This window comes from Gadus chalcogrammus, chromosome 9 (assembly GCF_026213295.1).
Source record: "Gadus chalcogrammus isolate NIFS_2021 chromosome 9, NIFS_Gcha_1.0, whole genome shotgun sequence".
NCBI classification, from domain to species: Eukaryota; Metazoa; Chordata; class Actinopteri; order Gadiformes; family Gadidae; genus Gadus; species Gadus chalcogrammus.
This window is the reverse complement of record NC_079420.1, coordinates 18,076,367-18,104,311: the sequence shown is the minus strand read 5'-3', so window position 1 is coordinate 18,104,311 and position 27,945 is coordinate 18,076,367. Positions and strand designations below refer to the sequence as shown.

At 44.0% G+C, this 27,945-nt stretch overlaps 5 protein-coding genes across 9 annotated transcripts; 2 read left to right on the top strand and 3 right to left on the bottom strand.

The window, feature by feature from the left end:
• Positions 1-189: 189 nt before the first annotated feature.
• On the bottom strand, positions 190-9,790 carry tat (tyrosine aminotransferase). Its single transcript, XM_056598426.1, has 12 exons — positions 9,683-9,790; positions 8,859-9,159; positions 8,473-8,577; positions 6,464-6,531; positions 5,424-5,582; positions 4,175-4,313; positions 3,731-3,783; positions 2,394-2,546; positions 1,953-2,081; positions 1,268-1,351; positions 989-1,087; positions 190-839 (listed from the first exon to the last, which is right to left on the bottom strand). The coding sequence occupies exons 2-12, from the start codon at positions 9,139-9,141 to the stop codon at positions 699-701; spliced, it is 1,413 nt and encodes a 470-aa protein (XP_056454401.1). The 5' UTR covers positions 9,142-9,159; positions 9,683-9,790; the 3' UTR covers positions 190-698.
• Positions 9,791-11,336: 1,546 nt separating this feature from the next.
• Positions 11,337-19,506, bottom strand: LOC130388856 (atrophin-1). 3 transcript variants are annotated; one of them, XM_056598418.1, is made up of 8 exons: positions 18,194-19,506; positions 17,629-17,680; positions 16,847-17,070; positions 16,558-16,659; positions 15,832-15,933; positions 15,057-15,170; positions 14,505-14,613; positions 11,337-14,208 (listed from the first exon to the last, which is right to left on the bottom strand). In XM_056598418.1, the coding sequence occupies exons 2-8, from the start codon at positions 17,675-17,677 to the stop codon at positions 12,383-12,385; spliced, it is 2,526 nt and encodes an 841-aa protein (XP_056454393.1). In that variant the 5' UTR covers positions 17,678-17,680; positions 18,194-19,506; the 3' UTR covers positions 11,337-12,382. The 3 variants fall into 3 exon arrangements, with proteins under 3 accessions (XP_056454393.1, XP_056454392.1, XP_056454391.1); XM_056598417.1 differs by having other exon boundaries at positions 16,847-17,680; XM_056598416.1 differs by having other exon boundaries at positions 17,629-18,212.
• On the top strand, positions 15,967-19,891 carry pdf (peptide deformylase, mitochondrial). 2 transcript variants are annotated; one of them, XM_056598434.1, is made up of 3 exons: positions 15,967-18,247; positions 18,532-18,974; positions 19,223-19,891. In XM_056598434.1, the coding sequence occupies exons 1-3, from the start codon at positions 18,231-18,233 to the stop codon at positions 19,378-19,380; spliced, it is 618 nt and encodes a 205-aa protein (XP_056454409.1). In that variant the 5' UTR covers positions 15,967-18,230; the 3' UTR covers positions 19,381-19,891. The 2 variants fall into 2 exon arrangements, with proteins under 2 accessions (XP_056454409.1, XP_056454410.1); XM_056598435.1 differs by having other exon boundaries at positions 15,967-18,974.
• On the bottom strand, positions 19,788-23,131 carry spata2l (spermatogenesis associated 2-like). 2 transcript variants are annotated; one of them, XM_056598425.1, is made up of 4 exons: positions 22,702-23,131; positions 21,884-22,271; positions 21,498-21,785; positions 19,788-21,275 (listed from the first exon to the last, which is right to left on the bottom strand). In XM_056598425.1, exons 2-4 carry the CDS (start codon positions 22,229-22,231, stop codon positions 20,163-20,165), a joined length of 1,749 nt encoding a protein of 582 aa, XP_056454400.1. In that variant the 5' UTR covers positions 22,232-22,271; positions 22,702-23,131; the 3' UTR covers positions 19,788-20,162. The 2 variants fall into 2 exon arrangements, with proteins under 2 accessions (XP_056454400.1, XP_056454399.1); XM_056598424.1 differs by having other exon boundaries at positions 19,789-21,275; positions 22,842-23,130.
• Positions 22,833-27,445, top strand: si:dkey-238o13.4 (uncharacterized protein LOC560780 homolog). Its single transcript, XM_056598433.1, has 6 exons — positions 22,833-23,608; positions 24,654-24,761; positions 24,868-25,007; positions 25,378-25,474; positions 25,617-25,741; positions 26,028-27,445. Exons 1-6 carry the CDS (start codon positions 23,524-23,526, stop codon positions 26,202-26,204), a joined length of 732 nt encoding a protein of 243 aa, XP_056454408.1. The 5' UTR covers positions 22,833-23,523; the 3' UTR covers positions 26,205-27,445.
• Positions 27,446-27,945: the final 500 nt, after the last annotated feature.

Genomic DNA, 27,945 nt, shown 5'->3' with positions numbered 1-27,945 from the left:
TGTGTGTGTGTGTGTGTGTGTGTGTGTGTGTGTGTGTGTGTGTGTGTGTGTGTGTGTGTGTGTGTGTGTGTGTGTGTGTGTGCGTGCGTGTGTTTGTGTGTGTGCTTCTGTGTTTGTCTAAATCTGAGAGAACCAACTTTAGTTGATTCAAGTAATTTTACTTGGTTGCTAATTTAACTGCTAGTAGTAATAGCCCAGGCAGGTTAACTTATATTCATGGTCTGAACTTTATTCATCAACAGCCAATCTACCTAAATATTTAACAAATTCAACAAATATTATTGGTTTTGAGGGAATAACAAAGTAAAATCAACCTCCTCACGTACCCCCAGTTGGGAAACTCTTGTGTACCACATCAAATATAATTTATCCTTTAAAACAACATAGAATTAATGAATTAATTGTCTTGCATTCATATATAAGATAATATATATACTATATTTAATAACAACCAACTGGTTAACAAAATATACCAACAAGCAATCAAGTATAGGTTAAAATAAATTGCCTGTACAAAATATAAATATGCAATTTACATCATAATAGTTGAAGCTGGCCACAAAACATCTTCAACATTTGCTTGCTGCAGCGGGGCCTCACGTAACCTGACATTCTTTAACAGACTTTGACAAACGGAGTGAAGTCCCTCTTGGTGGCTTCACTCTTAAATACCTCATCTCTCTAAAGCTGCAGCGCTCTCATTGGTCCAGCTCGCTGCTGTCCGCCCTGTGCGGCAGGTAGTGCTGCTGGCAGAACAGGCGGATGCGACCGCACGCCTCCACCATCAACTTCTCCGGTACCGTCACCACGATGCGGAAGAAGTTTGGATAATCAAATGCCTGAAACAGAATCAACGTGTTATCCTTATCGTGGTATAAAACTATAAAATCTACTATAAAACCAGGGGTAGTTGGATGGATGGACGGATGGAGGAAGGGATGTATCTGGTTGAACGAATCGACGGCGGGAATAAGAAAGCAATATTTACAGTGGTGGGAAGACAGAAGACGGACTGCTCTGTCACCAGGCGCTCTGTGAACTCCACGTCGTTCTTCATCCCGGGGAAGTGGTCGATATCTATGCCCACCTGCAGGTCAATAGGCACACTTTAGACCGTGCTGACCCATCTAAGTCGCTTTGGATAAAAGCGTCTGCTAAATGCCCTGATTGTAATGGTAATTGTGCTGCATGCGCTGCATGTGTTTGCTTTTCTGGACACACAGTGTACCCACTGCCAAAAAGGGCAGGGTCCCAGCGTACTACCGACCATGATGTACATGGCTCCGGAGGGCATGATTGGGGTGAGGCCGGGGACGGTGGACAGCTCCTTGAAGCAGATCTCCGCGTTGGCCTGCATGAGGAAGGAGGAGGAGGAGGAGGAGGAGGGCATCGTCAAAATAATCACATCTTTTGTTTCCAGTACACACACTCCAAATCCAGCCCAACTAGTTCAACATAGGTCACTCCTATGACCTAAAGTACTTAGGTTAGAAGGCTGTGTTCTAAGACCAATAAGACCCTCAACAGAAGAATGTAGAGCGTTGTAGAACATGAATTCCTACATATTAGTATATTATTATTTATTTTGTTTTATTTTTCATTATTAGTACATCATGTAGGGGGATGAATGCCTTCTCTCTGCTTATCTGCACCCATTTCTAACAATCCTAACAAACAAGACTCCTCTTGATATGAACTGTCTATGCTTAAGTTGATGCACACAGTCCTTCTCAGCGGCGAGGGTCGCGCTGGTTGCGGTGGTGGTGGTGGTGGTGGTGGTGGTGGTGCTGGTTGTGTTGGCGGAGGTGGTTGTGTTGGTGGTGGTGGTGGTGGTGGTTGTGTTGGTGGTGGTGGTGGTGGTGGTTGTGTTGGTGGTGGTGGTGGTGGTGGTGGTGGTGGTGGTGGTGGTGGTGGTGGTGGTGGTGGTGGTGGTGGTGGTGGTAGGGATGTACCTTGAGGAAGCTCGTGGTGCTGTCATAGAAGTGCTGCGGCGTGTTTTGTAGGATGCTCTCTAGCGCCCCCTGGACTAGAGTGCAAGCTCCCAGGATCAGCTGGGTCAGCTTCACCAGGCCCTTTCTGATCTGGGAACGAGATCATCTCATGAAATCCATGTGAATGAGAAGCTAGGGGTTCACCCCTTCACCTTTTCAATAGCATTAATTGGCCAACATATGACCACAAATTTTCTATTGGTAAAATCCCGCCATCTGCTGTTACAATTGACCTCTTTGAATCCTCCCTCGTTTGTTCTGAGGTTTAAGTGTAATCTTAAAAATGAATTTAACATAATACAAGATTGACCTGAGAGTGAGACTAAAGCAGTCAGCGTACTTCATGACAAACTCTAATGAGGTGATTGCAGACCAGAGCCTATGGAGGACGAACGAACACACCTCTGAGCCGAAGACGTCTCTACGGTCGTGGATAAGGATCCAACCCATCCTCCAGCCGGGCACCAGCCAGCGCTTGGCCAGACCGCCACAGGACAGGATGGGCACGTCACTGCTCAGCGTCGCCAGGGAGGTGTATGTGCATCCTGGGAAAACCTGGGCAGGAGCGGTCAAGCAAGAAGGTGGAGATGGGATTATGTGGCAGCTCAGAGTGGCACACTGGGCTTTAGAAAACATTTCAGTACACCAAGACTTGGAGGTTAGATATGGTGGTCTGATTCTTTCTATCTGTTATTTTAACATGTAGGCAGCCCTGTTATGGTTCTAACTTTGTTTTCGAAGTCAATCTTTGTTTTATTTTTATCTTTATGATATTAATAATGTTTTGTGTTCCTAGAACCAATAATACAAGGACTAAAAGGCTGTAGTCTACGTATGCATTAATTCAACCATGTGCAACAGAGAACCAGCAGAGAAAAATAGAAAGAGAAATGTGGAAGTGAGTGTGATGATGGCCAAAGGAGCCCAGCCTAGCGGTAGCGAGAGCTAGCAGAGCTTTGACACGGTTGCTGGCCCACTGAATATGCTTTCTGGCTTTCATTAAAAACAGAGCTAAGAATCTCCAGACATAGGGATCCGCCCCAGTTCTGATTGGCTCTGCACCGTCCTGGCTAACAGAGGACTAGGGAGAGGGGGAAGTAACAAGACCCTCCTCGTATTGGATCTGAGTGGGTTCTCCCAGAGGAGCCAGTCCGCACACTTGTGGGCCCCTGAAGTCTCCCCAACGCCAAAGATGATCAATCATCTTCTAAGCTGAGGGCCTGGCCATTCCTCCATCACTCTACTATTTCTACTTTTCGTCTATATGGATACCCCACAAGCCCCTCCCTCTTTTGGTCCAAAACACAACATTAATTGCAAACACCTGGGACCAAAAGAGTGCAAAGTCATCGTGATAGGACCCCGTTGGACAGGCAAGGGGAGCTGGGGGATGGGTGGTTGGGCAAACAAACTCAACAACCCCGAAAGAGCATTCCACTCACTCTCACATAGAGCTCCAAGTGATGGGAGTCGACATATGTTGAGAAAATTGTTACCACATTCATGGTTCAAATATGTTATATAATATTTTTTTCTTGCCATTAAATCCGCAAACAGCCAACACAAATTAAATCATGCATTGTACAGAGCCCAAAACAGACCCCTTTACAGCAGAAGAAAACACAAAATAGATGAGTTATCCCCTCTTTCTTCAGTGGGTAAATGCATGGATGCATATGTGTGAATGTATTCATGGTCATTTCCACCACCGAGTCAAGTTGTTTTGAATGTTGTCTTACCATGTCTCCGTATATTTCGTCAGCCAGGATCGGTAGGCAGTGTTTTGAAGCCACTGGGAGCAAAATACATCAGAAATGATGTCAGGTTAAAACAGTGATATGCAGCCAACCATAACAACAACAATCCATCCATGAGCCCAGGTCATTGAATAGGGCAGTTACAATGTGCAGTGTTCAGGTCAACATGCTTCTGATGCCCTGAAGGCTGATTTATAGTTCCCGTGTGTGGGATGTGCGGGCCGGCGTGAACAAGAAATGATGTCATCGCAGCCCTCTTCACAATAACTAGGCATAGGAACCGTGCACGGGGGCCATGATTCGGCCATTACCAGGTGCTGGCTCACCTGGTATAAACTGGGTTCAAGAAGGGGTCAATCTGATCCATTCGACATTATGGGCATTATCATTATCAGTATCATTATCATTCATTATTAATGAGCTCACCTTTTAGGATGCCCTCCAGGTGCTCCTTGCTGAAGACAGAGCCGCAGGGGTTGGAGGGGTTGGTGAGGACCAGACAGGTCGTTTGTTCATCCACAAGACTCTCCAGGTGCTCCAAGTCCACTTCCCATGACCTCTCCGGCTGCAAAGGCAGCAATGCATCCCCACCAAGGAATTACATTTGTTTTTTATTTGATGATAATAATCGTCATAGTAATCATGAAGGAGACACCCGATTCGGGCATTCAGGGATCAGCTCCGGGTTAGGCATAGATACCTTTGGGTAGGCCGCTAGCATTGGGGATTAAACCACGAATCCTTCCGCACCCCTCCTGCCCCTATTCTGCCCAGAGTATGTCTTACCCTAGACTGTGGATTAATATCGACTATTCTTTGCTTTCGATTCATATTTGTTTTCGACCAATCATGTTGCTGGATGCAAAGATTTGTACAAAAACTCTGCCAGCAGTAGTAAACTGTAAAAAAGTATAAATAAAGGTTTCAAATCACCAACGCCTCTAGAAATATGCTTCCCCTTTGGAAAGCCTCATCCTCTCGCTCAAATGATTTTCCTCTTTTAGTAATCTCCAAAACGAAACTGCAGACAAGTCATAACTCTGCCCCTAGTCATTTTAGTTTTCTGATTCAGGCTCTTTGCCTTCTCCCCCAGAAGTTCTGCCACAACATAGAAAGACTGGTGTATCAGAGATTAGTCCAACCCTAAATCTGGGTAGTTGGCTAAGCATATAAAGGTGTGTACCTGTCACCCCCATAATGATAACGTTGTTCTCGGTTTATGTGCTATGTTTTAACATTTATTAGAACATCACAGTGGCTTGAGTGTTTGAGGTGCTTAACTTTATGGTGTTAGAACATCTGCCTAGGACAAGGTTTGTTGAGCAGCAGAGCTCGCTTACTTGTGCTGCAGGAACCCTGATTGTGTGATGTGTGTCTACAAAATCTGCTTCCCATTATCAGAGTAACTGGAAAGCTTATGACCACAAGGCAAGCCTGGTGAGTAGCTCAGCAATCCGAGCTCGGGTGGACTGGCTCTGTAACTACTGCACAGAACAGATCTGTGTGTGTGTGTGTGTGTGTGTGTGTGTGTGTGTGTGTGTGTGTGTGTGTGTGTGTGTGTGTGTGTGTGTGTGTGTGTGTGTGTGTGTGTGTGTGTGTGTGTGTGTGTGTGTGTGTGTGTGTGTGTGTGTGTGTGTGTGTGTGTGTGTGTGTGACGGGCAGACCCTCTGCTCACCAGCAAGTTATACAGTTTCACTTGGACCCCGATGGACAGAGCGATGGTCTTGTAGAGGGAGAAGCCCGGACAGGGGATCAGGATGTTGTCTCCCGGGTTACTCAGCACGCTGATGCACAGCTCAATGGCCTGGCTGCAGCCGCTGGTCAGCACCACATCCTGGGGGGCAAGGGGAGATGGGGGGGGTACCAACGGGTTGGATCTCATCATGAGGATAATAAATGGGGGGAGACAAGTGGTAGAAACACATGAAGAATAGATACAGTCCAAGTTTGGACTTTATGTGTGTGTGTGTGTGTGTGTGTGTGTGTGTGTGTGTGTGTGTGTGTGTGTGTGTGTGTGTGTGTGTGTGTGTGTGTGTGTGTGTGTGTGTGTGTGTGTGTGTGTGTTTCTGTTTATTTGTATGTGTTTGTTTGTGTGTATGTGAATGCGCATGTGCATGTCTGGGAGTGTGTGTGAAAAGGTCATTTAATGTGAATATGTATGTATATTTGTGTGTATATCTTTGCGTGAGTGTGTGTGTGTGTATGTGTGTGTGTGTGTGTGTGTGTGTGTGTGTGTGTGTGTGTGTGTGTGTGTGTGTGTGTGTGTGTGTGTTTCTGTTTATTTGTATGTGTTTGTTTGTGTGTATGTGAATGCGCATGTGCATGTCTGGGAGTGTGTGTGAAAAGGTCATTTAATGTGAATATGTATGTATATTTGTGTGTATATCTTTGCGTGAGTGTATGTGTATGTGTGTGTGTGTGTGTGTGTGTGTTTCTGTTTATTTGTATGTGTTTGTTTGTGTGTATGTGAATGCGCATGTGCATGTCAGGGAGTGTGTGTGAAAAGGTCATTTAATGTGAATATGTATGTATATTTGTGTGTATATCTTTGCGTGAGTGTGTGTGTGTGTGTGTGTGTGTGTGTGTGTGTGTGTGTGTGTGTGTGTGTGTGTGTGTGTGTGTGCTTTACATGTGGATGTGTGTGGATGTGTTTGCGTGTGTGTGGCTGCCTCTAGCAGATGACAATAAGACACAAGTATTAAGACGGTGGGCTACCTTGGCTTCTAACGGAGCTAGAGAGCTGTTGTAGAAGTTAGCCACTGCTTCTCGGCTCTTCTGGTAACCTGCGAATGTGTATGACAAGAGGATTGCAGTTATCCTGATCGGAGACACACTGAATTGTGTAGGAAACATGAGAGATGCAATAAGTGTTGTGGATAAAAACCCACACTTTAAGAATTTAACAAAATACGAGCGGTCGAGAAGGACATGGTTTGAAAGATAGAGAAGACTTTAATATCACTTACACAGAAGTGATAACAAAACCTAAGTTGGTTTGCAAAGAACAGGGGGGGTGTGGCTTCCCCCAACATGCACTGACCAATCACAGCACCCAAGCGGGCCCATCCCAGTTTCCCTTTAACTAATAATGTGCTTATCCTCTCTCTCTTAATTCTCAGTAACAGTGTAAAGAGGTTACATCTTAAACATTAGAGAGTAACAAAGTCACATCTTAAACATTACAGCAATATCATATGAATACTCAGTGATTAAAAGCAACTCGTCACCTTATTAATTAAACTGATTTAAAACAGACCTCAATAAACCACATGTACTTATGAGATGAGCCATGTATAATCAAAGAAAACAAATCCCAATACCACTTGGGTTAACATAAAGACATCCATCAGAAGGTATAATAAACCACTTGGGATAGGGCCCAAGTTGTCTCTGCCCACTTCCTCCCGTATAAGCATGTGACCCTCTAATCGGGGTTGATGAGCGTGTTCGCTATAGCTCTCAAATATCTAGGCTAGCAGAGGTTATAATAGAGTTGGGCCTCTCACAAATAAGACTTGCTCGGTCATAATTCGTTCACAATATTTTCTAGTAGACAATAATAAGCAATGATGGGTGCATGTCTGCGTGCGTGCGTGCGTGCGTGGGGGGTTAGGGTTTGTTTCCCTGGCACGAAAGGGGAAATAAATAACATTGTATCGGCCAAATTGTTATTTGAAACATCGGTATCGTCCCAGAATTTCACAATCGGTGCATGCCTAATTCCAACATTAAAATAAATGGAAAACTCACTCCTTACTCCAATTACGAATGATGCAGCAGTTCGCAAATATCCTGAACTGAAAGAGGAAGACTTGAGAGTCCAACCGGCCATGTTTAAAACAAGTACAAGGTCAACACAACTGCAGATGCTGTGCATGCTTTGAAAGAAATGCCCCCTGATGTCCGTGGCCTGTTTGATCAGGTAGAGACACTAGTGAGATTGTTGATGGTGGTGCCCATATCCTCTGCTGAGGCAGAGCGCAGTTTTAGTGGGTTACGCAGATTGAAGAAGACATGGTTGCGATCAACCATGCCGCAAAAAATACTCAATGGCATTGCTTTGTGCCATATTCACCAAGAGAGGCTTGACAGACTGGACAGACAAGATATTGCCCAGCAGTATGTTGAGGGTAATGAAAGGAGGAGAGATGTCTTTAGGTCCTTCAGTGAGTCTGCTTAGACAGTACATTTGGTTGGTTTTTTGTTCATTTCTGTAAATATGTTGTTGTTTACACTTCTGAGTGTATGCACAAATGTTTAAATAAAACATATTTTGCATAAGGCCTGAAGTTTCTGTGGGTGATGATTGGCATTCCAGACAAATAACAGTTTCATTATAGTGTTGATCAAGTAGGCCTTTGTTTAACAATGTTCACTGTTGTTTATCCATGATTTCAAATAAGAATTCTCCAATGGCTTTTTAGTGCAAACCATTGGTCCATAGGCTATTACGAAAGTTACTACTTGAGCGCTAGTTAAAGCCCAGATTACACAAAAATAACTTATTGAGTTGAAGTCATTTGCTGACAGATTTGTCCCCCCAAATTCAAATATCCCATCTGCCCCCAAGTCCAGAAGCCCTGAATTGAAATACCCACCTGCATGGGACATTAAAGGTTTGAACATATTTTTGTTCTAATTACTTATTTTGTTTTCTAGTTATAAGCCATTTTCTCCAAAAACTCAAATAGTTTAATGTAAAACTGTAATGTCTATGGTCTCACCGATAGATGGCGCATAGCCATTGTACCGCGCCGACTCCACGGCATCTTTCAATGCCTTGAGGACGCAGGCGTCAGTAGGAAGGTTCCCAAACACAGTGGGGTCCCCTAACCAACGGATAAAACAAGAACACATCCCATTGAATAACATAGACCAATATAGATAGCAAGGAAATACATGTTAAGTAGATCTATATTTCCTTTGTCATTTGATTGTAGACTACTGCTGTCATTTGCCTAACTTTATATAGGCCATCATACAAAATAGGCGAATGTTGGGATGCATCAGAGACAGGTTAACAGCAGTTTGTATATTAGATAGCCTACAAAACGCAGGTTTTGTAGACTCTGCATGTGTTAAGTAAAGTTAATGGAATAACATGTCTCACCTATGGAAAGAGCGATCATGGCTTTCTCGGGATTAGGCGTGAGTTTCATACCATCCACAATGTCCCTAATAGGATTGCAAGTTTTGTTCGCCATCTCTGAGGGTCTGACGTCCCATCTCTGCCTGCGGCTCTTTACTTTGGCTGGATATTTGCCTTTATTTACACTGACCTGATGGAAGCCATTCCCTCTCGCTCCTTTGCCCGTCAGATCGGCCCCGTTAACAACAGTGCTATCAATCACTCCGTTCGCGTTCATCTGAACCACATACGATTTGCTTGTCATTCTGAAATTTTACTTTTTCTGAAAGAGATGAGAGAGAATTAAAGTAACATCGGGAGGAATGCATAATTGTTTGAAACTTTGCTTGATTATAGTAGGCTGCTAATAATAATAATAATAATAGTAATAATAATAATAGGCCTAATAGCCTAATGATGATCATTTAAAAAATATTGTTTTTTCAATCATATTTATACTATATTATAATTATTATGTATTTTCCATTAGGCCTATCAATAAACAATCAAAGTATTTCGTTTGGTCATGCAGCTTTAGATTGAAACCTATTATCTTACTACACGAAACAAATTACTAATAAGCATACTAAGAATACAAATGCATATCTTATCCACTCTATTATTTTTAATAGGCAATTTGAAAGGATTACTCTCTTTGCATTCCCTTTGCAGAGGTGATCATACAACCTGCATAAGTAGTTGCAACGGTTTTGTTAGGTAAAAAATTCTTACAGAGCTGAAGCATGATTTAAAGAACAAAGTTTGTTATAAGGAATTTAGGGGGGGGAAAGGAAAAATTGCAATACCTCAGAAAAAATCGCTAGTCCAATTGCGGGTATTTTTCCTGTAAGATATTCACAAAAAGAAGGGTAACTTTAACCAGGGTAACTTTCATTTAGCGGCTTTATAGGAAGACCCTGAGAATGGGTGTTGAACAGTGCCTACATTTTCATTGGTGGAAAGAATGGGTGTACTGTAGTACAACCCCGTTGCATCACTGCTGAACCTGAGACTGAACCGGTCCTCCCTTTGAAAATGTGGGCGGGTACGACTAACGGGTCGAACCTGGTCGAGCTGTGGTATTTTGGCATGTCATTATTTTCTACAACTTCATTCGTATTAAGTGATGGGCAATTAGAAATTAAATAATATGATTAAATGCACATTTACGCTGCCATGGCCAGAGCACTGTGTAAAGAAATGGGAAACTGTCATTTCACCAACAAGCTTCGAAGACACAAAAGAAAAATTGACTCTCTTCTATGTTAACCTCTGTTACTCTCTCTCCCATTGTGTGTCCTCTTTCATTAATATCTATGTGGGCTCATGCAGGATACCCCAACATCCACCAGAGTCCTTCAGAAACTCTCCTCTTCAGATGTTTGGCAGGGAGGTGAATGAAAATGTCGTCATCGAATAATGACATTGAATAACCCTGGAGCCGCCACCGCTAGCCAGTGAGGGTGTGGAGGAGTGGTGTAGTGTGGGAGAACCTGGGTAGGCTCAAGCATTCTTCATCAGATGCAGGGGACCAATGGCACATGCAGCCAGACCGGGAGGGATTGAGTTGCACTAGTCTAGACGTGAGACGACTAAGGCCCAGACCAAAACCTGGCCTTCCGGTTGAGGACCTTTAATCTGCAGGAGCCGGAGGTCGCAGCCATGTTGGCAGCACAGGACAGCTGGTCATTCAGTGTCAAGGCCAGGAACAGCCAGGTTCCTGGCCGTCCGAGTCGCAGGCTGCACAGAGTTGCTAACATTGATGGAGAAGTCGTGGATGGGAGATGCCTTCCCTGGAAGGTACAGCATCTCAGGCTTGTCCAGATTCGACTTTGGGATGTCGGTCAGACACACAAAGATAAGTTGGTTCCAGACATGAAAAAGACGAAGGTCGAGTGTCATCTGTGTAGCTGGGGTAGGAAAAGCCATGTGAGTTTATGATAGGACTGTGACTTGGTGTACAGTGGCCTTCTCTTTAAAACCTGACGATAGCCGAGCCCTTCCATTCATTTTCTTTGATGCTTTAGCAAAAACACAGTGTATTTATCTAGAACATACAGTAATAACAAATAAGACCCAGAATCAATACTCCTTATATAACCGTCGGTCTCACACTCTTGTAGCACGGTGTACACTGTGGCCCTCAACAGCCCCCACCAGTCTAATTCAACATCTGTGTTGCGTGAGGTCATTCTCAGTCATTCTCTGGTTCTAGGTCCAAGTGAAAAACAAAAACAACGCATATTTCAGAAGCCATCTAGTAGGGCGGATTGTAACAACTCAATGCATCCCACCACCTTTGTGCTTTGTTGATAATAATATCAAGAGATATTATTTTGACGCCTCTTTATAGTCCAAGCATAATTAAGGAAGTATGATAACAATTCATTACGTAATCCTCAACATCATTATCGTTCTGTATGTTTTCTCTTAAAGAACACTTTACGAGGAATGGTAAGGGACTCTGCCATGGGAGGAAACACAGGATCAACTCTAGGTTTTTCGATATTAGAAATTATGAGAAAGATTAAATTGATTGGAATGAAATACAATATTCTTCTGCATTTGTTTTGTTTAGAGATGTTAGCCCTTCTTATGCTGAGGTTTTACTTATTATTTCATTGGACCAGGCTTTTCTTCATACTATTAGGACAAAATATTATACTAAAAGTAGTCCTACACATTAAAAAGGGAAATCATTTTGTTTTGTACAATTTTATTTCTTGTTTTTCCCCTTTGTTGGAACGTACAGAAAACACTGTATACAGATAAGAACAGAAAGCAACCCAAACTAACTGAATAAATAAATACAAATACATGTACCATGTAAACCAACCTTAGAACTTTGTACCACCCCCTCTCAAAACTTTGGGATGGTTTCTAAAAATCCTTCGTTTTTTTAATTGTAGCTATTAAACAATGTATCCATACACATAAGCGCCAAGCTAAATACCAAATAAAAAGTTCACTACAATACATACTTCCATCAATTCTTGGTAAAAGTTTAGAGCACACAAAATAATAAATGGCTGAAATCTATACGCATTATCCTTTATTTGGCTACAGCTAATCATACTCATAGCAACTTCCACACACACTGCGTTCATTCATGTCTTGGGGTAACATCACACATACATCAACACTTTTTTTTTAAAACCCTAAATTCTCAGAAAGGTCGACAGGTTAGTGTCCTGACTTCAACTTTTCTGCTCCTAATCGATTTGAGTCAACAAGCAAATCTATGCAAACAGGAGTGAGGGGGAATTTGACCGAATGGGTGAAATCCTTTCTCTCATCAAAAGGTCACAATGGGCAACAGGACCATCCACTGCACACTCACGCATACACACTGACACTGATTGGACTACTCACTCAAAAATAAAACTTCTCCCTCAAATTTATATATATATATATATATATATATATATATATATATATATATATAAGATAAACAACTCAAAAATAGTTGGTTAAGGGTTAGGTCACCTTATGTTGGCATTGAGTAATTACATATCGGGTGACATATTAGGCACTTGTTTCTTCTTATGACTCCTTGAGGGCATGTAATCCAGGTCCTCAGAAGCCCCAGAGTCACTGCATGAAGACTCATCACCGGAGTAGAGAAGGTTAGGATCGAAGTACAGAAACTTGACTCCTCCTTCTCCCTCCTCTTCCTCCTTCTCCTCCTCTTCCTCCTCCTCTTCCTCACCTCCACCTTCGTCGTGAGGATCACCCAAGGCCTGCTTCTCAACAAGCGGTGTCTCAGTGCTTGGAGGAGCACTCCCCCCCTTCTCCCGGAGGTACCTGAGCGGGTGCAGTCTGGTGAGTCTCACATAAGGCTGTGGCAGGGACTGCGTCGGTGCCCGGGGGACCTGAACTGAAACGCTCGGGGGGGGTCCGTCACTCACTGTGGAGACAGCGGCGGCGAGCGCAGGTCTCGAGCCGGGGGGAAGTTCAGTGCATGGAGTCGCTCTTGCGGCGCAGGTCGAGGTCAGAGACACGGAGTGCAGGTCGGAGCTCGGAGGCAGGGCCGAGACTTCAGAAGAGTCCTTGGACGAGCCTGGGGGAGCATGGTGAAGCGAGGCGGGGGTCTGTGTAGGAGATCCTGACAGGTGGCACCCTCTTTCAGGAGCGGCCACGCATCTCGAAGGCCCTGGTGAGGGGGCCGCTGTGTGGCCAGGTGTTAGGCTGCGGGCAGAGGGCGAGTCGCTACCAGATACAGTTTGCTGGTAGTGTGCAGGCAGTGTCGAGGCGAGGGCCGGCTGATATTGCTCTGACAGGGGGAGTGCAACGGCAGGGGCCAATTGTGGTTTAACCGCGTCTGGTGAAATGGAAGGGGCAAATTGTGATTGAGCCCCGTCTGGTAAAAGGCCTACAGTCAGCCTGTGCTTCACGCCTGAAGAGTACGATGGAGCCTCAGGTTTTGGTGGGCTGGAAGCAGCTGCTTCATGGCTTGCCGAACATTCAGGGACGGGGGTGCAAGGGGTTGTAGATGGGGCCACGTGATGGGAGGTGTTTGTGGCCCCTGCTCTGGGGGACCCTGGGCGGACCCCGGGGGGGCAGAGCGGCTGTACAGACCGTGTGGGGCAGGGGTTATGCATGGACAGGGTCAGACCGGGCCCCTGGGCGGTTGCCGGAGAGAGGCAGGAGGTCTGACGGTTGGGGGGCTTTTGGATCAGGTCGCATGGGATGAGGTCGGAGGGGGTGAGGTCCTGAGACGAAGAGGAGGAAGAGGAAGGGAAGAGCAGAGGGGAGGGAGGCACGTCTCTTTGTGCCTGCCGCTCTTTGGAGCACTCAGACAGGATGCTCCTCACCCATCGCTTGTGTTTGGTGCAGAAATGTGGCAAAGAGGAAGAAGATGAGGAAGAGGAGGACACGCGTTCAGAGTCATCGCTTCTCTGGCTGAGCTGCACATCCGCGTGGTCCCCCCCTTCCGCTTCCTCACCTCTTTGGGGACCACCTTCCTCCGCCTGCTGATCCGTGGGGAGGGCCGGTCCCCTCTTATCGCGCCCACCGTCAGCCTTCATCACTGCCTCTCTGTCCCTAGCTTCCCTCGCCAACCCCTCTTTTGGTTGGGGACATCCAACCTCACCGTCTCCCACACCGCCACTGTTCTCCTGCTGCTCCATAGGAAACAGAAGAGGGCTGTCTTGGGAAAGGTGTCGGCACAATGCGTCTTCCCGGGCCATTACGGGAGCTTTGGCCGTCTCCGATCTTGGAGGAGCACCGAAAGAGATGTTGTTCACGGCAGGCTCTGGGAGAGCAACAGGTTCCACCACAGCTGCCACTGCTGGTTTCGAGGAGAATTTCAGAGGACAACAGCTTTTGTCACCTTAATTAATGCAGGAGGAAAACAATTAGTACCAATTGGGGATTAATAATAGGGCCTGAAACAATGTGCAATGAGAAATTGCTGTGGCAACCGCTATCAGCCTATACGCAAATGTGATCATGAATTAAAGGATCAAATGAAACCATCAATACAGATCCAATTAATAATTTTCCATCTTTTAAACAATATAATGTTTTTTTAAAGATTAAAAAATAATTACTATCAAGTAATTAAAAACACAATATTCCACATGGAATGATAATAACGTAGCATTGATGAACCATAACTAGTCTCACCCCATTGCAGTAGCATCCTCAGGGAACTTGCGATGGCCGTGGAGCCTTGAGCTATAATCTCCAAAATTTCCTTGTGTTCATGGCTCACTTTATGCTCTTGCCGTAAGATCTGTTGGAAACCCATTCAAATCACACAGTAATAAGCTAATTGTTATTTATATGGAAATGTATCCTGTTTTAGTTAGTAGTCATCCTAGGATGTAAGGTAGATATATTTTATATGTACAGTATACTGTATAAATATATTCTCAGTTTAATTGTTTGTAGCCCTTGGGAGAGGAGCAGCCTGTAGATATCTTGATCTCTTGTACATCCTCAACACACAGAGAAAAATTAACATATGTGTTTAGATAAGAGTAGGAGCTCTCCTCTGTCTAAGAGGCAAGTATGTCTAAGCTTACAGTTGCTCAAAGGATGGTTCCATTGAGTTGGATCTTTTTTAGTAGATAAAATCCTATTACAGTTCTTATAGATAATTATAACGAATCAACACTGATCCGGTTGTTTTCAACCACTGTTAAACATTGGGAATGGGAACAGTTTAACACACACCTGGTCAATATAGGTATCTCTTGGTAACATCATCTCCAATTCATGTACATAGTGCAGAAGTCTGTCCTCTACTTTCTGGGTATAATGTTCACCGTACTGCTCCTCCAGCTCATTCTGAAAGACAGCCAGCATTGGACACGTTTATGTGGTTCTTAAGTAATATTTTATTGGTACTAACTAAACACATCATAAAATAACTTATTCGTATCCTATTCCCACAGTAATTACATTGGCATTTAGGGCATTTGGCAGACGGTTTTATCCAAAGCGACTAAAAAACGGTTCATACACATATCCTCAACCCGACGGCATCGCCAAGCAACGCCAACCGTCAAATAAACTCTCTGTGTAGTGCTAGTTCATAACCAATCAAATGAAAGTCATTTTCAAACACAGAAAACATTTTAAGTAAAAAGTAAAAGATACAGGCTGACTTTTCTACAGTTGCAGGGTAGTGAACTTGATATGTCTGAGATTTAACATCGCTGGGGTCTTTTGAATTAAATATTTATTAGATGTGTTAAATCTAACCCTAGGTATGGTTAAACAACAGAAATCAATCAGCTACTATAGAACCATGAAACAAGGTTTTTTTCCACCATATGCCTGTCTGCAGTGCACCCTGGTGGGAGAAAAGGGAATCTGCTTTTTAAAAGAGAAGACGCTCAATATGCTATACTATGACCACCATGATAATGGGTTCTTCTGCCCATTTTTTTTTTTACTATTCTTCCAAGTTCCTCTATTAAATAAGTGTGCAAAGGAAAAATTATACCTTAATGTAATCCTCGAGTTTCATCTGGTCCAATGCAAGACTTTGAGCGAAGAGCCTGAAGTCCAGATGATTTTTTTGCATTAAAAATATCTCATTATTGCTCTGAATATGAAACCAAAGGGGGGGGGGGGGGGAGATAAGTTATTACATTGATAATAAAAGAATATACGTTAACGGACAATGTACTGTACTAAATCATACAATGACCATGATTTGTCATCAGAGATTAAGTAAATATGCCAAATTTAAATACTAGCTTCTCTGAAAACAGTGCTACAGCCTGTATTAATAATATGTTCTCCAATGACATTTCCATTCTGGGTAGGAACCTTTGTTTGTGTTTTCAGTGGTATTTAAAAGATGGAGATAACTTAGAGCCCAGAAGGATTTCAATTTGCAAACATGACATAAACTGCAAACGTATTAGCTGATCAACTCCCATTTTAGAACTTGTTGCTACAGGTCGTTGTTAAAGACAAATAATTGAGCTTGTCTAAAAATATGTATAAATGTATGCATGTACAAATATAACGTTCTTTGCTGGTCTTGCACAGATGTTCATTCATACCCTCAAAATGCCAACCCACGTAAGCTGTGGGTTGGGGGCGGTTGGAGTCAACTTTCTCCAATTTTTTAAACGCAGGGTGTCAATGTTACATATTGTACACTTACATAAATCGGTAAAGCCCTGCCTAACAAAACATTAATTAGAACCATAATACTTACACAGTGGTCTTGGTATTGAGGTAGTTTGCTGGGAAAGAACTGGAGGATTTTAACAACGATAGGAACAATGCCTTGGCCTTGTTTAAGCATCCACATAATTACCTAGAATGAGAAGTAAATTAAATATAGAACAATAAAAGTTATGTATAACAGTAATACCATTCTTACACACCAATCTGATCAGGTAACCAACCTGAATTACATGTCCCAAACACAAAATATTTGCCTCTTAGTGCGGTACATCTGAACACAACATAACATAAAAACCACATACAAACACACAACATACCAATGTCTTCAGTCCAAACATGATCTTCATGTGTTTGATGGCGACCACAAGTGTGGGTAGAAGTCTGTACGATGCCTCCAAAAAGGAGATCACCCTTTCATAACGTCCGACGTCCCTGTTCTTTATGATGGAGTATGCCTGGGCTGTAGCTACTCGTAGCCTCCATGGTTCTTTTAGGGAATAATATTGCTGTTTGGCTTCCATCCATAAAGAAGTGTCCACAACTTTACAAGAAAAAAAAAATACCAACAAATGCAATCTGTCATTAGTTGTTGATCGGTTCATTGGTAGCAAACATAACCATACAAAACTGCTGTGACGTTTGTTTTAAGTTGGATATTCATTCACTCAAGATCCGATTTTACTGCTTCGATTATACTATTTTTAATAGTTATTCAGCACTCAAATCCAATAAAAAGAGGTGTGTCCTACTTGTTTGGCGGAGGTATAGGTATATATGTATTTGGTATTGATTTGGAGCACACTGGATGAAATGGAGCGATTGACTATCTTTTACACTTCAACTATCAAAATAAGTGCTACATGAGACCAATTTAGTAAAAAATCATGTTAAATTTCACTAATAAGAGCGAGTAAGCACGAATGTATTACAAATACAATTGGTTTTGTGTCATTCATAAGTGACTTATTGATGGTTACTACTATTAAGTTCCCTGTTGAGGGTATAAAACCCCGTTGTAGCTGGAAAGTGTTGCCGAATGCAAATCCAAACGTACAAAGTCAACGCTACAAATATATAAAATGTGTAAACAAGGGCAAACCTTCTTGTAAATCCTTCATCTTGTGAGTCCAGGCATACTCTAGTATCATCTCCTGCAGGTTTGGAGAAGTCATGTTTTCATCATCCATTCTTCTCTTCCATGCACGAAACACAAACTAAACCAGATCTGCTTGAGGAGGAGGGAAGGCTATGTGTTTGCATTCACCATTAGGGCTTTTAAAGATTCATGAATTTTAGTAGTTTCGCCCATCACTACATACATACATGGCCATTTGCCCGGACATGTACCGGGGCAAGATTTGAACATGTTATTGAACAACCCTTGTTCGGTGTTGATCATTTCCGGTTACAGTCGAAAACGTTGCAAAATACTTCGGTGTCAACACAGCCTCGTATCAAAATAAAAGTCCCCGATGTACTGCAGAATTTCGTTCAACGGAGTACAAATGTCTAGATATCTGTAGTATGTTGCGGTATTCCTTGAACACGAACCTGGAATCCATTATATAACATTTGGGTCGGAATTCTCCGTTTCGCTTATCGTGACAGCGCCAATAATGTTATAAGGAAACGGAAGTGTACTTAGCTATAACCTTGCTCAGTACCTTGATTGGAGTCGGACGGGAACGCGTGTTGTTCAGAATGAGATTATACCACTGGTATTATGCCGAAATCTAATCCTTTTTACATTTCTTAAAAAAACTTTTCTTAGCGCCGGGATCGCCGTGTCATAACTTGTATTTATTAGCTACCTCGAATAGGACTGAGCCATGAATAGGACAATAATAAGCCGGGTGCTAAGACTTTCCAACAGAACTTTAGGACTGTCTAATTCAAAGCCTTCCCTCCTCACAGGAGGTGCCACTGCCACATCCTCCGGCTATCAATTAACCCCCCTCTTCTTCCCGCTAGCCTCTAAATGTTGTTATTCCTCCAACGTCAGGGTGCGTTCATATCTCCAGTATATTAAACGCAAGATCCAGCCACCTTCCTGTCCTCCCTACAATCACGTTTGCCAGGTTGGGGACCCCGTACTGCGTTCCCAAGCTGCGGATGTAGACCCAGCAACTATTTCTAGCCCCGAGGTACAAGGGGTCATCAAAACTATGGTAAAAGTGATGCGAAGGCTGGAATGTGTTGGACTGAGTGCGCCTCAGGTTGGGGTGCCTTTACGCATCGTGGCGCTGGAGTACCCCGTGAAGATGATGGAAGAGAGCTCACCTGCGTCCAGGGAGGCGCGGGGTCTCTCTGTCCAGCCCCTGAGGATCTTCGTCAACCCAACTCTGCGTGTGTTGGACGGACGGACGGTTCTCTTCCAGGAGGCCTGCGAGAGCATCTCGGGGTTCTCTGCCACGGTACCCCGCTACTTGTCTGTGGAAGTGTCAGGTAGGCCTATACCTGTGAGATCAACTCTGAAGCGAGGAATTGGGCAATACAGTGGACGATTTATTAAAAATGACAAAAACATTACCCAACTTAGTTATAAGCAATTGGGGAAATGTTGTTGTCCTAGTGTTGATACTATTTTACTCAAAACGACCCAAACAATAATAATGCGAAGTTATTCAGTAGAAATGCCAACACAAATTTTGCAATTTATTTTGTGCATTTGCGAAACATATGCCCCTACGCAGGTCTGAACGAGAATGCTGAACCTGTCAGTTGGCAGGTGAGTGGCTGGCCGGCCCGAATCATCCAGCACGAGATGGATCACCTGGACGGCCTGCTTTACCTTGACCGCATGGATAGCAAGACCTTTATCAACATCAAGTGGCAGACGCACAACGAGTAGCACGAGAACATGGGCTGACTGCTCTATCCTTTATTCTCCAAATAAACACACAAAGAACGTATCTGATAAGATCTGCTAAGCTAGGGACTGGGACCTAAACAAGGATCCCCAAGCTGTACCTAAGATCTAGTTATTGACATTTTATGTATGTGAAACGATCTGTCCAAATTTCTTCATAAATTAAGTCAACTTTTTTCAGTCATGACAAAAAAAATGAAATCAGATTAAGCACTATGTGACCATGTCCTGCCCAGGCATAGTATGGTGGTATCATACATGGGACTGTAGTGAACAAAAAAAAAAGCGTTTGAAACATCAAATGTGATTTGACATGTGTTTGGGCAAATAGGCTGTGCGATTCACCTGGTGTGGTTCGGAAGCCATTGAAAATACAAATAAATGACAACAAAAAGGTTTTTCCCTTTTATCATGTATTTTATTACTGTCAAGTTTGCTGTCAACTAAAATGTTAATTGAAACGAGCAGGAGACAAGAATAATTAATGCAACATTATTTTGAGTTTGATAAATGTATGGACACCTAGAAAATGAAGTGCGTAAAATACAGAATGACGGTTTAAAACAGCACTCAAATAAAAAAAAAAGCCACTTGAAAAAATGCTGTCAATTACTTTGACTAGAAGGCAGATTGTTTCAGCTTGCCATTTTGACGTTACATTTCATGTTATGATTGAATGAGTGAATTTTGATTCCAATAAGGCACTGTGATTTGGCTGGAAGTGCCTTATATTGTGCAATAGTTTTCACAAATACTTATTTTCATCAGAACGACGACCGATTATCAAAAGTTTCTCCACAGGTGCATTGAACAGGGTTCCTGTACCAGCAATTGGTACAGTACTCCGTGCCGCAGTATCTACACAGCACTATAGGTGTTCGGGGACACGCCATCCCACAAGGGCACACCTGAAGCGGCTTTGTTTTGTGGCCCTGCTCACAGGACAGCCACTCTCTGCAGGAATCAGAGTGGAAGACCTTGCAAGTGAAACAAACGTATTGCGGCTCCAGCGTCTGGTCACAGCAGCTGTGGAACGTGATTGGCTGAGGGGTTTTGACAATTGAATCTGTGGTATCGCACAAAAGCATGGACATGGCTGCTTCATCTTTGGCACGGCTCGGAGGCCTGCACCAGCCCGGCTCGTGGAGGCCTTGTGACGACGGTGGCCTGGTTTTACCGCTCTTCTCCTTGTTCTTGTAAGTCCTGACTAGAATGTGTTGGTTGCTGCTGCACTTCTGCAGTGAGGAGCAGGTTAAGCCGTGCAGAGTGTTGCAGTCCAAGCAGATCTTCAAGTGAGAACTGCTCAATTGGACACAGCCACAAACGTGCTCTGGCGAAGGGGGCGAAGAGTCTTCCGACTGTGGCAAACCAAACGCGGGCATCATTGCAATGGATGGCTGGACCTCACTTCTGTCAAAGTTATGACTCTGTGAGTCTTCATCAGGGGAAGCTACTTGTTTCGTAGCGGCTGATGCTGTTCGGGTGGCGCCCGACGGGATTTGCCTTGGGGGGGAGGTCTTGGAGAGTTGGCAGTTGAGAGTGGAGACGCAGAGGGGCTCTCTTGCCCTAGAGCCGGGGGCTGTGGCACCAGCGGCCGCCGTGGTTGTGCTTGAGGAGGAGGATGGGATAGAGAACCCGTTGCTTTGCGTCATGAGGACTGTAGTCGTTGACGGGCCGCCGTGATTGGACACCCATGAAAGCGAACGGGGGCCACCATTGGCATCGTGGAAGCCAGCGGTCTCCCCCCGGACACTCTTTAACCCGCCGGCGGTGTACAGATCCAGCTCTAGCTCGCCACCTGCACCACATTCCTCAGACACTTCCTCCGTTAGGATTTGGTTGGTGTCCAGCATCTTCTTGGTGTTGTCTAAAGCCAACTGTAAAGGGTGACCCTGGACACTGTTTTATTATGTTTTTTAGACAACCGTCAACATAGTCTAGTGTTGTGACAAAGTCATGCAATTAACAGTTAAAAACATGAGCAAAAGTATTCTCATTTTCAACAATACGCCTTTTCACTGCTTATAAAAAAACAACAACAACACTATGATAGGGCAAGTACTAAATTTCAGATTGATCAGCTAGTCCGACGGACTGACCTGTAGGCTGTGTCCTCTGCGCCGCTCCACCACCATGCCCAGCTCCCACTCCGCCTCACCCCCGTGGTTCCCTAATGCAGCCAGCAGGAGCTGACACTCACAGCGGGCCAGGAAGAACCCACAGGACAACTCGAGGAGTTGGCCGTGGGAGGGGACGCCGGAACGGCCCTGAAGAAGCTGATCTTGCTGTCCTATGCAGGGCTGGTATCCTAGCAACCCAAAAAGTTTTGCGATCTGCACCGTGGACAGCACTGGCTTGATGCAGTGTGTGAATATACCGGAGTACATCTGACAGAGAAGGCGAATGAAACGAGTGAGAAATTGATACATCAAGGGGTTTAAAAAGGTAGCAGGAAACACAGAAATACGTATTCATATTAACAAACCTTTACAACTTTGTACTCCTCTCTCCAGGGACTCAGATAGAGATTTAGAGCGGCTTGCTCCAGGACTTCAAAGGCCTTGGCCAGCCCTCTCAGCCCCCGTTTGCATGGACTTGCAGTGGATACTGGCAGAGCTGCTGTTGCCTTCAGAGACTCCTCCAACACCTTCAGTGGATCCAGTCCCAGTGAATGCATATCCTCAGCACCGGCGTTCTCCAGTATTGCCTCTGCATCCTTACGCAGGACCTCATCGTCGCATGTAAGGTTGGAGGCTCCCTTTTCTAAACGCTTCTCCAAACAATGATCATAATTCTTCACCAGGTCTTTGGTTATCTGGCAGAGGATGTTCATTGCTGTGATTCCGCCAATAAGGCATACACAAAAGAATCCCCTGTAAGAAAATAAATGGTGATGACACACGTATCGCTGAATTGCCCTTTACACTTCCTTTAAGTGCTCTGTCTAAAAAGCAAGTCGAGCTGCGAATTTAATATAGATTTATACGCCTTATATTCCAAAGGGGCGAAAATCGACGATATGTGGTTCCCTCCTATGAAATATGTAGCATATATTTCCTGAGTTTAAGTCATAAATCGTAAGAAAACGCAAACATGTTCGTGTAAGCGCCAAACTTGGGGATCGAAAACAAATCCAGGAAGACATATGACGCATAGCTAGCGAACCTGCTAACGCTAAGACAGAAGCACATTGGTCACTGCCAAAAAACGAAATTACCAACATAAAAAATGATCGACTTGAGGTTTTGCTCAAACGCATTTCGTTCGGTTGTTCGTATCATGGAGGTCAACGAGAGGGCTTACCGACTGGTAACGTTACGAGTTCGTAACACCCACGATTTGGACAGAAGGCTTTAGCTAGCATCAATAAGCAATGAACCATATTTTCATTCGAAATCGAAACCCTCTGCGGTAATCCATTATACAAAAATATATCATCTCACCCCAAAACTTTTCTTGTGCGATTATATAAGACATATACTAGAGCATTGTCAATGGTGTTAGTCCGTCGTATTCGACTGCGTGGATCCTGATATCAGGGAAAGTTCCGAAAAAAAGTAAACATTGTCACGTGACTGAACCCCGAATTTCCGGTACTTGTTCTTGATTAGACTTCAGGCACCTAGGACCTCTTACTGTTATCTGGACAAATGTAAGATGAGATGTGCAATGGCATGGTTTAATAATATGTGATCAAGATATGGTTGAATCCTTTTCTTTTTCAAGGAGTCATTGTATGAACGCAAATGTTTTATCCATCAGATGGCGTCCCATCCACTCCAACCTAATGGATGGACCGAAAACAAGCCTATAGGAACACCCCGAACTCATCATTCACACACATTCATATTCAAGCGCGCACGCACTCACACATACTCACACATGCACAGTGCACACCCTCGCACACACATCCATTGTGGGGAGTAAAGACGGAGCGCCAATTAACAGTGAGGGAAACATTTAATTTTATCACCGGGCGTGGCTTTACTAACATGGACCAAAGGGCGGAACTGCAGAAAACCAAATGGGTTTAAGGCACCTTAAGTAAGATTATGCCACAGTCAGTATTGACAACATCGGCGTATTAAGTCTGCAGTTCAACAGCCCTGTAGACCTACTCCCAGGATGTCAAACTCGGATCGAGTTGTTCTAGCTCTCGGGGGAGCAGGGACGGTGGGGTCAGGAATAGTTAAGGCATTGCTGGATAAAGGTAAGTGCTCTAAATGGGGAATTTACTGGATTATCTTGTTTGAGATGATTTATACTTTTTTTTAATTCGTTGTCTGCTTGTCACACAGGAAAAAGTTTTCGCACCTATTTTCCATTCAAACCGTACCCAACCAAACTGCTGGGTACGGTAAGGTGCATGTTTATGCACGTTCAATTATGAATTATGATAGGACAAATCTGCAATGTAAAAGCTTTGTCATTTGTATTTCATTCATCATTTACATTATTTTCTCACTCAGTTTGCGTCTTTGCGCCTGCCGAGAAATGTGTGCGCTCTCCAAAAAAAGCCTTTAGCCTACTGGAGAATGGGCAGGGGGCTGGTATATTCTACCAGAACAATGCCCCTTGAATCACATTCCCATTTTTACGGTGCAAATTTATTTAGGTACGTGACTGGACACGCTCTTCTCGAAAATTGGAAAAATAAGGATAATATAAAATATTAGACTCATTGCAATAACAAAGAAATGTTCCCTATTGGTACGACTACACGTTCAATAAACCATGTGATTTTTATTTGGCCAAAAAATATAGTAGCATTTCTTCATATTTGGGTTAGGGTTCCGTGGTGGTTAGCGGGGACCGTGGCAGGATGCTCCTGTAGAGGCTTTGGGTATACATTGTATGTCCGTAGCTGACACTAAAGATACCAGTACCAAGTTAACATCTACCATTCAGTCACGCTTATCCGACCGATGTCCTTGATAAACACAGATAAGCATAATGTAGGTCTATAGGTGAATGATCTTTTTCATGAGAAAAGGATTACACCCTGGACAGATGATGCATGTGAGCTGCTGTGTGATTACTGATCTGGCACACCTTACTAGTCATTGTAACGTCAACGGCAAGTTGCTTGATGTTAATATTCAAGATAAGGGTTAGGGTTAGTTTGTAGTTAAAGTAGTTAGTCAAAGACACGTGTGTGTGTGTGTGTGTGTGTGTGTGTGTGTGTGTGTGTGTGTGTGTGTGTGTGTGTGTGTGTGTGTGTGTGTGTGTGTGTGTGTGTGTGTGTGTGCGCGTAGGTTTCAAAGTAGCCGTGATCTCCAGGGACAACAGCAGACTTGAGAGGCTGAGGTCGTTTGTCTCGGCCAGTAGAAAGGATAACCTCACCACCATAGTTGGAGATGTTGGTATGTATGGCAGAGACTCCGACCCCTCCCTATCCATCTATCCATCTGAATACCCTGATGATCCCTCCCCTTCTCTGGGTCGTAACCCCCTCTGTCTGCCCCCCAGGGACGGAGGAGGGAGTGGAGGCAGCCAAACAGTCCGTGCTGAAAGCTGTGGGGAAGGTGACAGACATCATCTCGTCACTGGGCTTTAGCTGGTGGCAGGGGGGTCCGCCACACACACAGTCCCTCAAAGATCTCCAATGGGTGAGAGTACACACCTGCACACACACACACACACACAACCACACAAACACACACACACACACACACACACACACACACACACACACACACACACACACACACACACACACACACACACACACACACACACACACACACACAAAATTAAGTTATCCTGCCCCAACCCGGAAACAAATTGAAATGTGTTCAATTGATAAAGATGATTCAGCAACATCTATCTTTGAACGATCTTTCTCTACATTATTCTTTTTTCATTGGTTGTCAGTAAGTGGTGTGCGTGTGTGAACAGGAGTGTGTTCGTTTATGTTAAACCAAAAGCAGGATTTTAATTTGAACCTGGCTTGTTCGTTCTGCCGCTGTGTCTCCTCAGGTCATCGAGACGTTGCTGCTCAGCACCTTTGTGTCGTGGAAGGCCTTCTTCCCCTTAGTGAGGGACGACCCGAAATGTAGCTACACCTTCATCACAGGTGAGGATACGGGCCTTCGGTTACCCACGTGACACCGGTGGACCTACCTTTTTTGTCCTTGTAAGGAGTCAATTAAAATGGAAAAATACTCGACATGGAGGACTATGTGTCATTCTAGCTGTAATGCTGTGCTGTCCCCTAGGGGGAGCTGGTGAGAAGGTGCTAATGCCAGGGACAGGCTTCCTGACCCTGGGAGCGGCCAGCACTTTGTCTTTCTGCCAGGTGCTACGAGACGAGTACCCTGAAGTGGCCTGCAAACTTAACCAGGTATTGCTAACTCACATGTATTCATACTGGAAGGTTCAATAAAGCATCTGTTTAAAGATATCTTTCCCCAAATTTGTAATGTAACATCACTTAGATTTTTCTATCTTATATTCTTTGTTCTTTTGACTAGTTATTAATTACAAGAACAATTTGCATTTCACATTCTTTAACCCCTATAACCGTTGCATTAACATGCATGCATCTTGCATTAACATCGGGCCAGAGAACAAAGATCCTTTTTGTATCAACTCCTCAATCTATGATCCCCCACCCATCGTCTGGGCAGGTGAAGATCAACACGGGCGTGGCCCCTCCAGAGCGCATGGCCCCTGGCTTCCTGAACCACCTGGAGCTGGGTGAGGGCGTGGCCGTCCTGATGGAGAGATGCACCACTAGCCACTCGGTGTTCACCATCGGCTGCCCGGCTGACCTAAAGACTGTGCTGCTCGAGGGTGACTTCTAGATGAAGCTGCTCAGACACATAGATCCTCCCCCTCTGTGCCCCTGCTGCGTTGCCACGGACAGGGGTAGGGCAGGGTTTGCCCCACTTAAGAGCTCCCCCCAACACACAAGCACAGTTTTCCATCCACATTAATGTACGCATAAAAGCATGTATTCTATTTGTGTGCCTTTTTTTTTTTGTTGCTTTTCTCATAAGAACAATGATCTCCTACCATTATCTCAAAGCGATTACACTGTGATGGCAGATAGGTTAAGCAAACTTCACAGGTAATAAGATCACATATTGCTTTTTTCTGTTATTGTCTGATATTAAACGCACATAAAGTTTTATCGTCCAAAATGTAATGTTACCTTGGTTATTCTGTTGATATACGCTACCAAAATACGAGAATAAAGTCAGACAGTCCGGTCTGTGAACATATATTTATTTGACCCAGGATGATACTTATCTAATGGGTAGAGGGGGCGGTTATATCTGCCTTAGCATGAGTCTGTTCCCACGCCCCAATCCCCGTAGAACCCCCCAGAACCCATCACAGGCCCCTGTGTGTTTGCCAGTCCGATATGTGGGGCACAGGGGCAGCATGCCCTTAGATCAACAAAAGAGAGGACCAGTGAGCCAAAGCCCACTGTAATGGGACATGGGGGTCGTTGTTTTAGTTTATCCTTCCGTGTTAATGCCGACATGTGTTTGCAACAGTAGGGCTTGTACATCGCACTGATCGCCCCCTGTTGGGAAGTATAGGCGCATAGGAATGTTATTGTGTAGTAATTAGTAAATAGTTGTCTCTAATCTAATCTAATTAAGCGTGAAATAATTTGACACTGTAGAGAGTCATTGTTGTGGTTGAAACTGACACAACTTTTCTAATGGGAGATGTGGGAAACCAAAGTTTGGTTTATTAGGATTATACATTATTACAACTATAATTCCAAAAATTGCTTAATGTTGCCAACAAAAATATCATATGATGCAGATCGCTATAACTTAGACTATTCCTGTAATGCCAATAAAGCTGGCTGTATATGCTCGGTGCATTTTTTGACCTTCTTTGATAAAAGCCAGATTAGTCCCAAATGATAACCAAAAGCATGGAGGGGAAGGGGGTTACATTTTCTCTGCAATTTTACTACGATGTTCCTTTTTCCCACCTCCGCATATTTTGTCAAACTGGGGCGCCGAGGTCCTCTAGCTGATAGACCACCCATCTCTCTAGGACCAGGACAATAAAACGTTCCTTTGTTTGGGGTTGGGAGTGCATTGGGAAGAGACTATGAGAAGTAGCAAGAGGGAAGTGAATAAGGCTGTTCTCTTGACAAAAACGTAATTATTTCATGGGAACTTGAAAACACTTATTCGTGGATAAGAGACCTTGGTATATGAATACCGTGGTACGGGTAGTCTGCTCATCAAGTCTTTACCCGTCGCTACATGAAAACAGGGTGCGTCAGACTCTTTGGGGTATTAGAAATTGCATGCAGGCAAAGCCAAAAACGTGTTGAAGTATTTTCATTTTTTTTTGGATTAAGATGGATGTGTATGTGACCAATTCGTCAGGTGGTTACTCATGGTAGAAAAAGTTAGCTTTAGCTTAAATTGACAAGAAAATGTCATCTGGTTAACTTTTTCAACTGTGTAAACAGGGCGTTTGTGTATCCTTGTATACCTGCACACAAAAAACATCTTAGCAACATGATATGAAACACGGTTTGGGAGTGTGGTGGCACGTGGCCCGGTGATT

Coding starts and splice junctions, on each gene's coding strand:
- spata2l (XM_056598425.1), bottom strand. CDS start 22,231: ATGAACATCCTCTGCCAGATAACCAAAGACCTGGTGAAGAATTATGAT. Junction 21,786..21,883: donor AGGAGTACAAAGTTGTAAAG/GTTTGTTAATAT, acceptor CTTCTCTGTCAG/ATGTACTCCGGTATATTCAC. Junction 21,276..21,497: donor GCAGAGGACACAGCCTACAG/GTCAGTCCGTCG, acceptor CACCCTTTACAG/TTGGCTTTAGACAACACCAA.
- tat (XM_056598426.1), bottom strand. CDS start 9,141: ATGACAAGCAAATCGTATGTGGTTCAGATGAACGCGAACGGAGTGATT. Junction 6,532..8,472: donor TGGCTATGCGCCATCTATCG/GTGAGACCATAG, acceptor ACACATTCGCAG/GTTACCAGAAGAGCCGAGAA. Junction 1,352..1,952: donor GCACCACGAGCTTCCTCAAG/GTACATCCCTAC, acceptor TTCCTCATGCAG/GCCAACGCGGAGATCTGCTT.
- LOC130388856 (XM_056598416.1), bottom strand. CDS start 17,716: ATGGATGATGAAAACATGACTTCTCCAAACCTGCAGGAGATGATACTA. Junction 16,660..16,846: donor TGTTTGGACTGAAGACATTG/GTATGTTGTGTG, acceptor TTCTCATTCTAG/GTAATTATGTGGATGCTTAA. Junction 15,171..15,831: donor AACTCGAGGATTACATTAAG/GTATAATTTTTC, acceptor GCTGTCTTTCAG/AATGAGCTGGAGGAGCAGTA.
- si:dkey-238o13.4 (XM_056598433.1), top strand. CDS start 23,524: ATGTCAAACTCGGATCGAGTTGTTCTAGCTCTCGGGGGAGCAGGGACG. Junction 25,008..25,377: donor CCCTCAAAGATCTCCAATGG/GTGAGAGTACAC, acceptor GTGTCTCCTCAG/GTCATCGAGACGTTGCTGCT. Junction 25,475..25,616: donor TAGCTACACCTTCATCACAG/GTGAGGATACGG, acceptor GCTGTCCCCTAG/GGGGAGCTGGTGAGAAGGTG.
- pdf (XM_056598435.1), top strand. CDS start 18,359: ATGAATAGGACAATAATAAGCCGGGTGCTAAGACTTTCCAACAGAACT. Junction 18,975..19,222: donor CTTGTCTGTGGAAGTGTCAG/GTAGGCCTATAC, acceptor GCCCCTACGCAG/GTCTGAACGAGAATGCTGAA.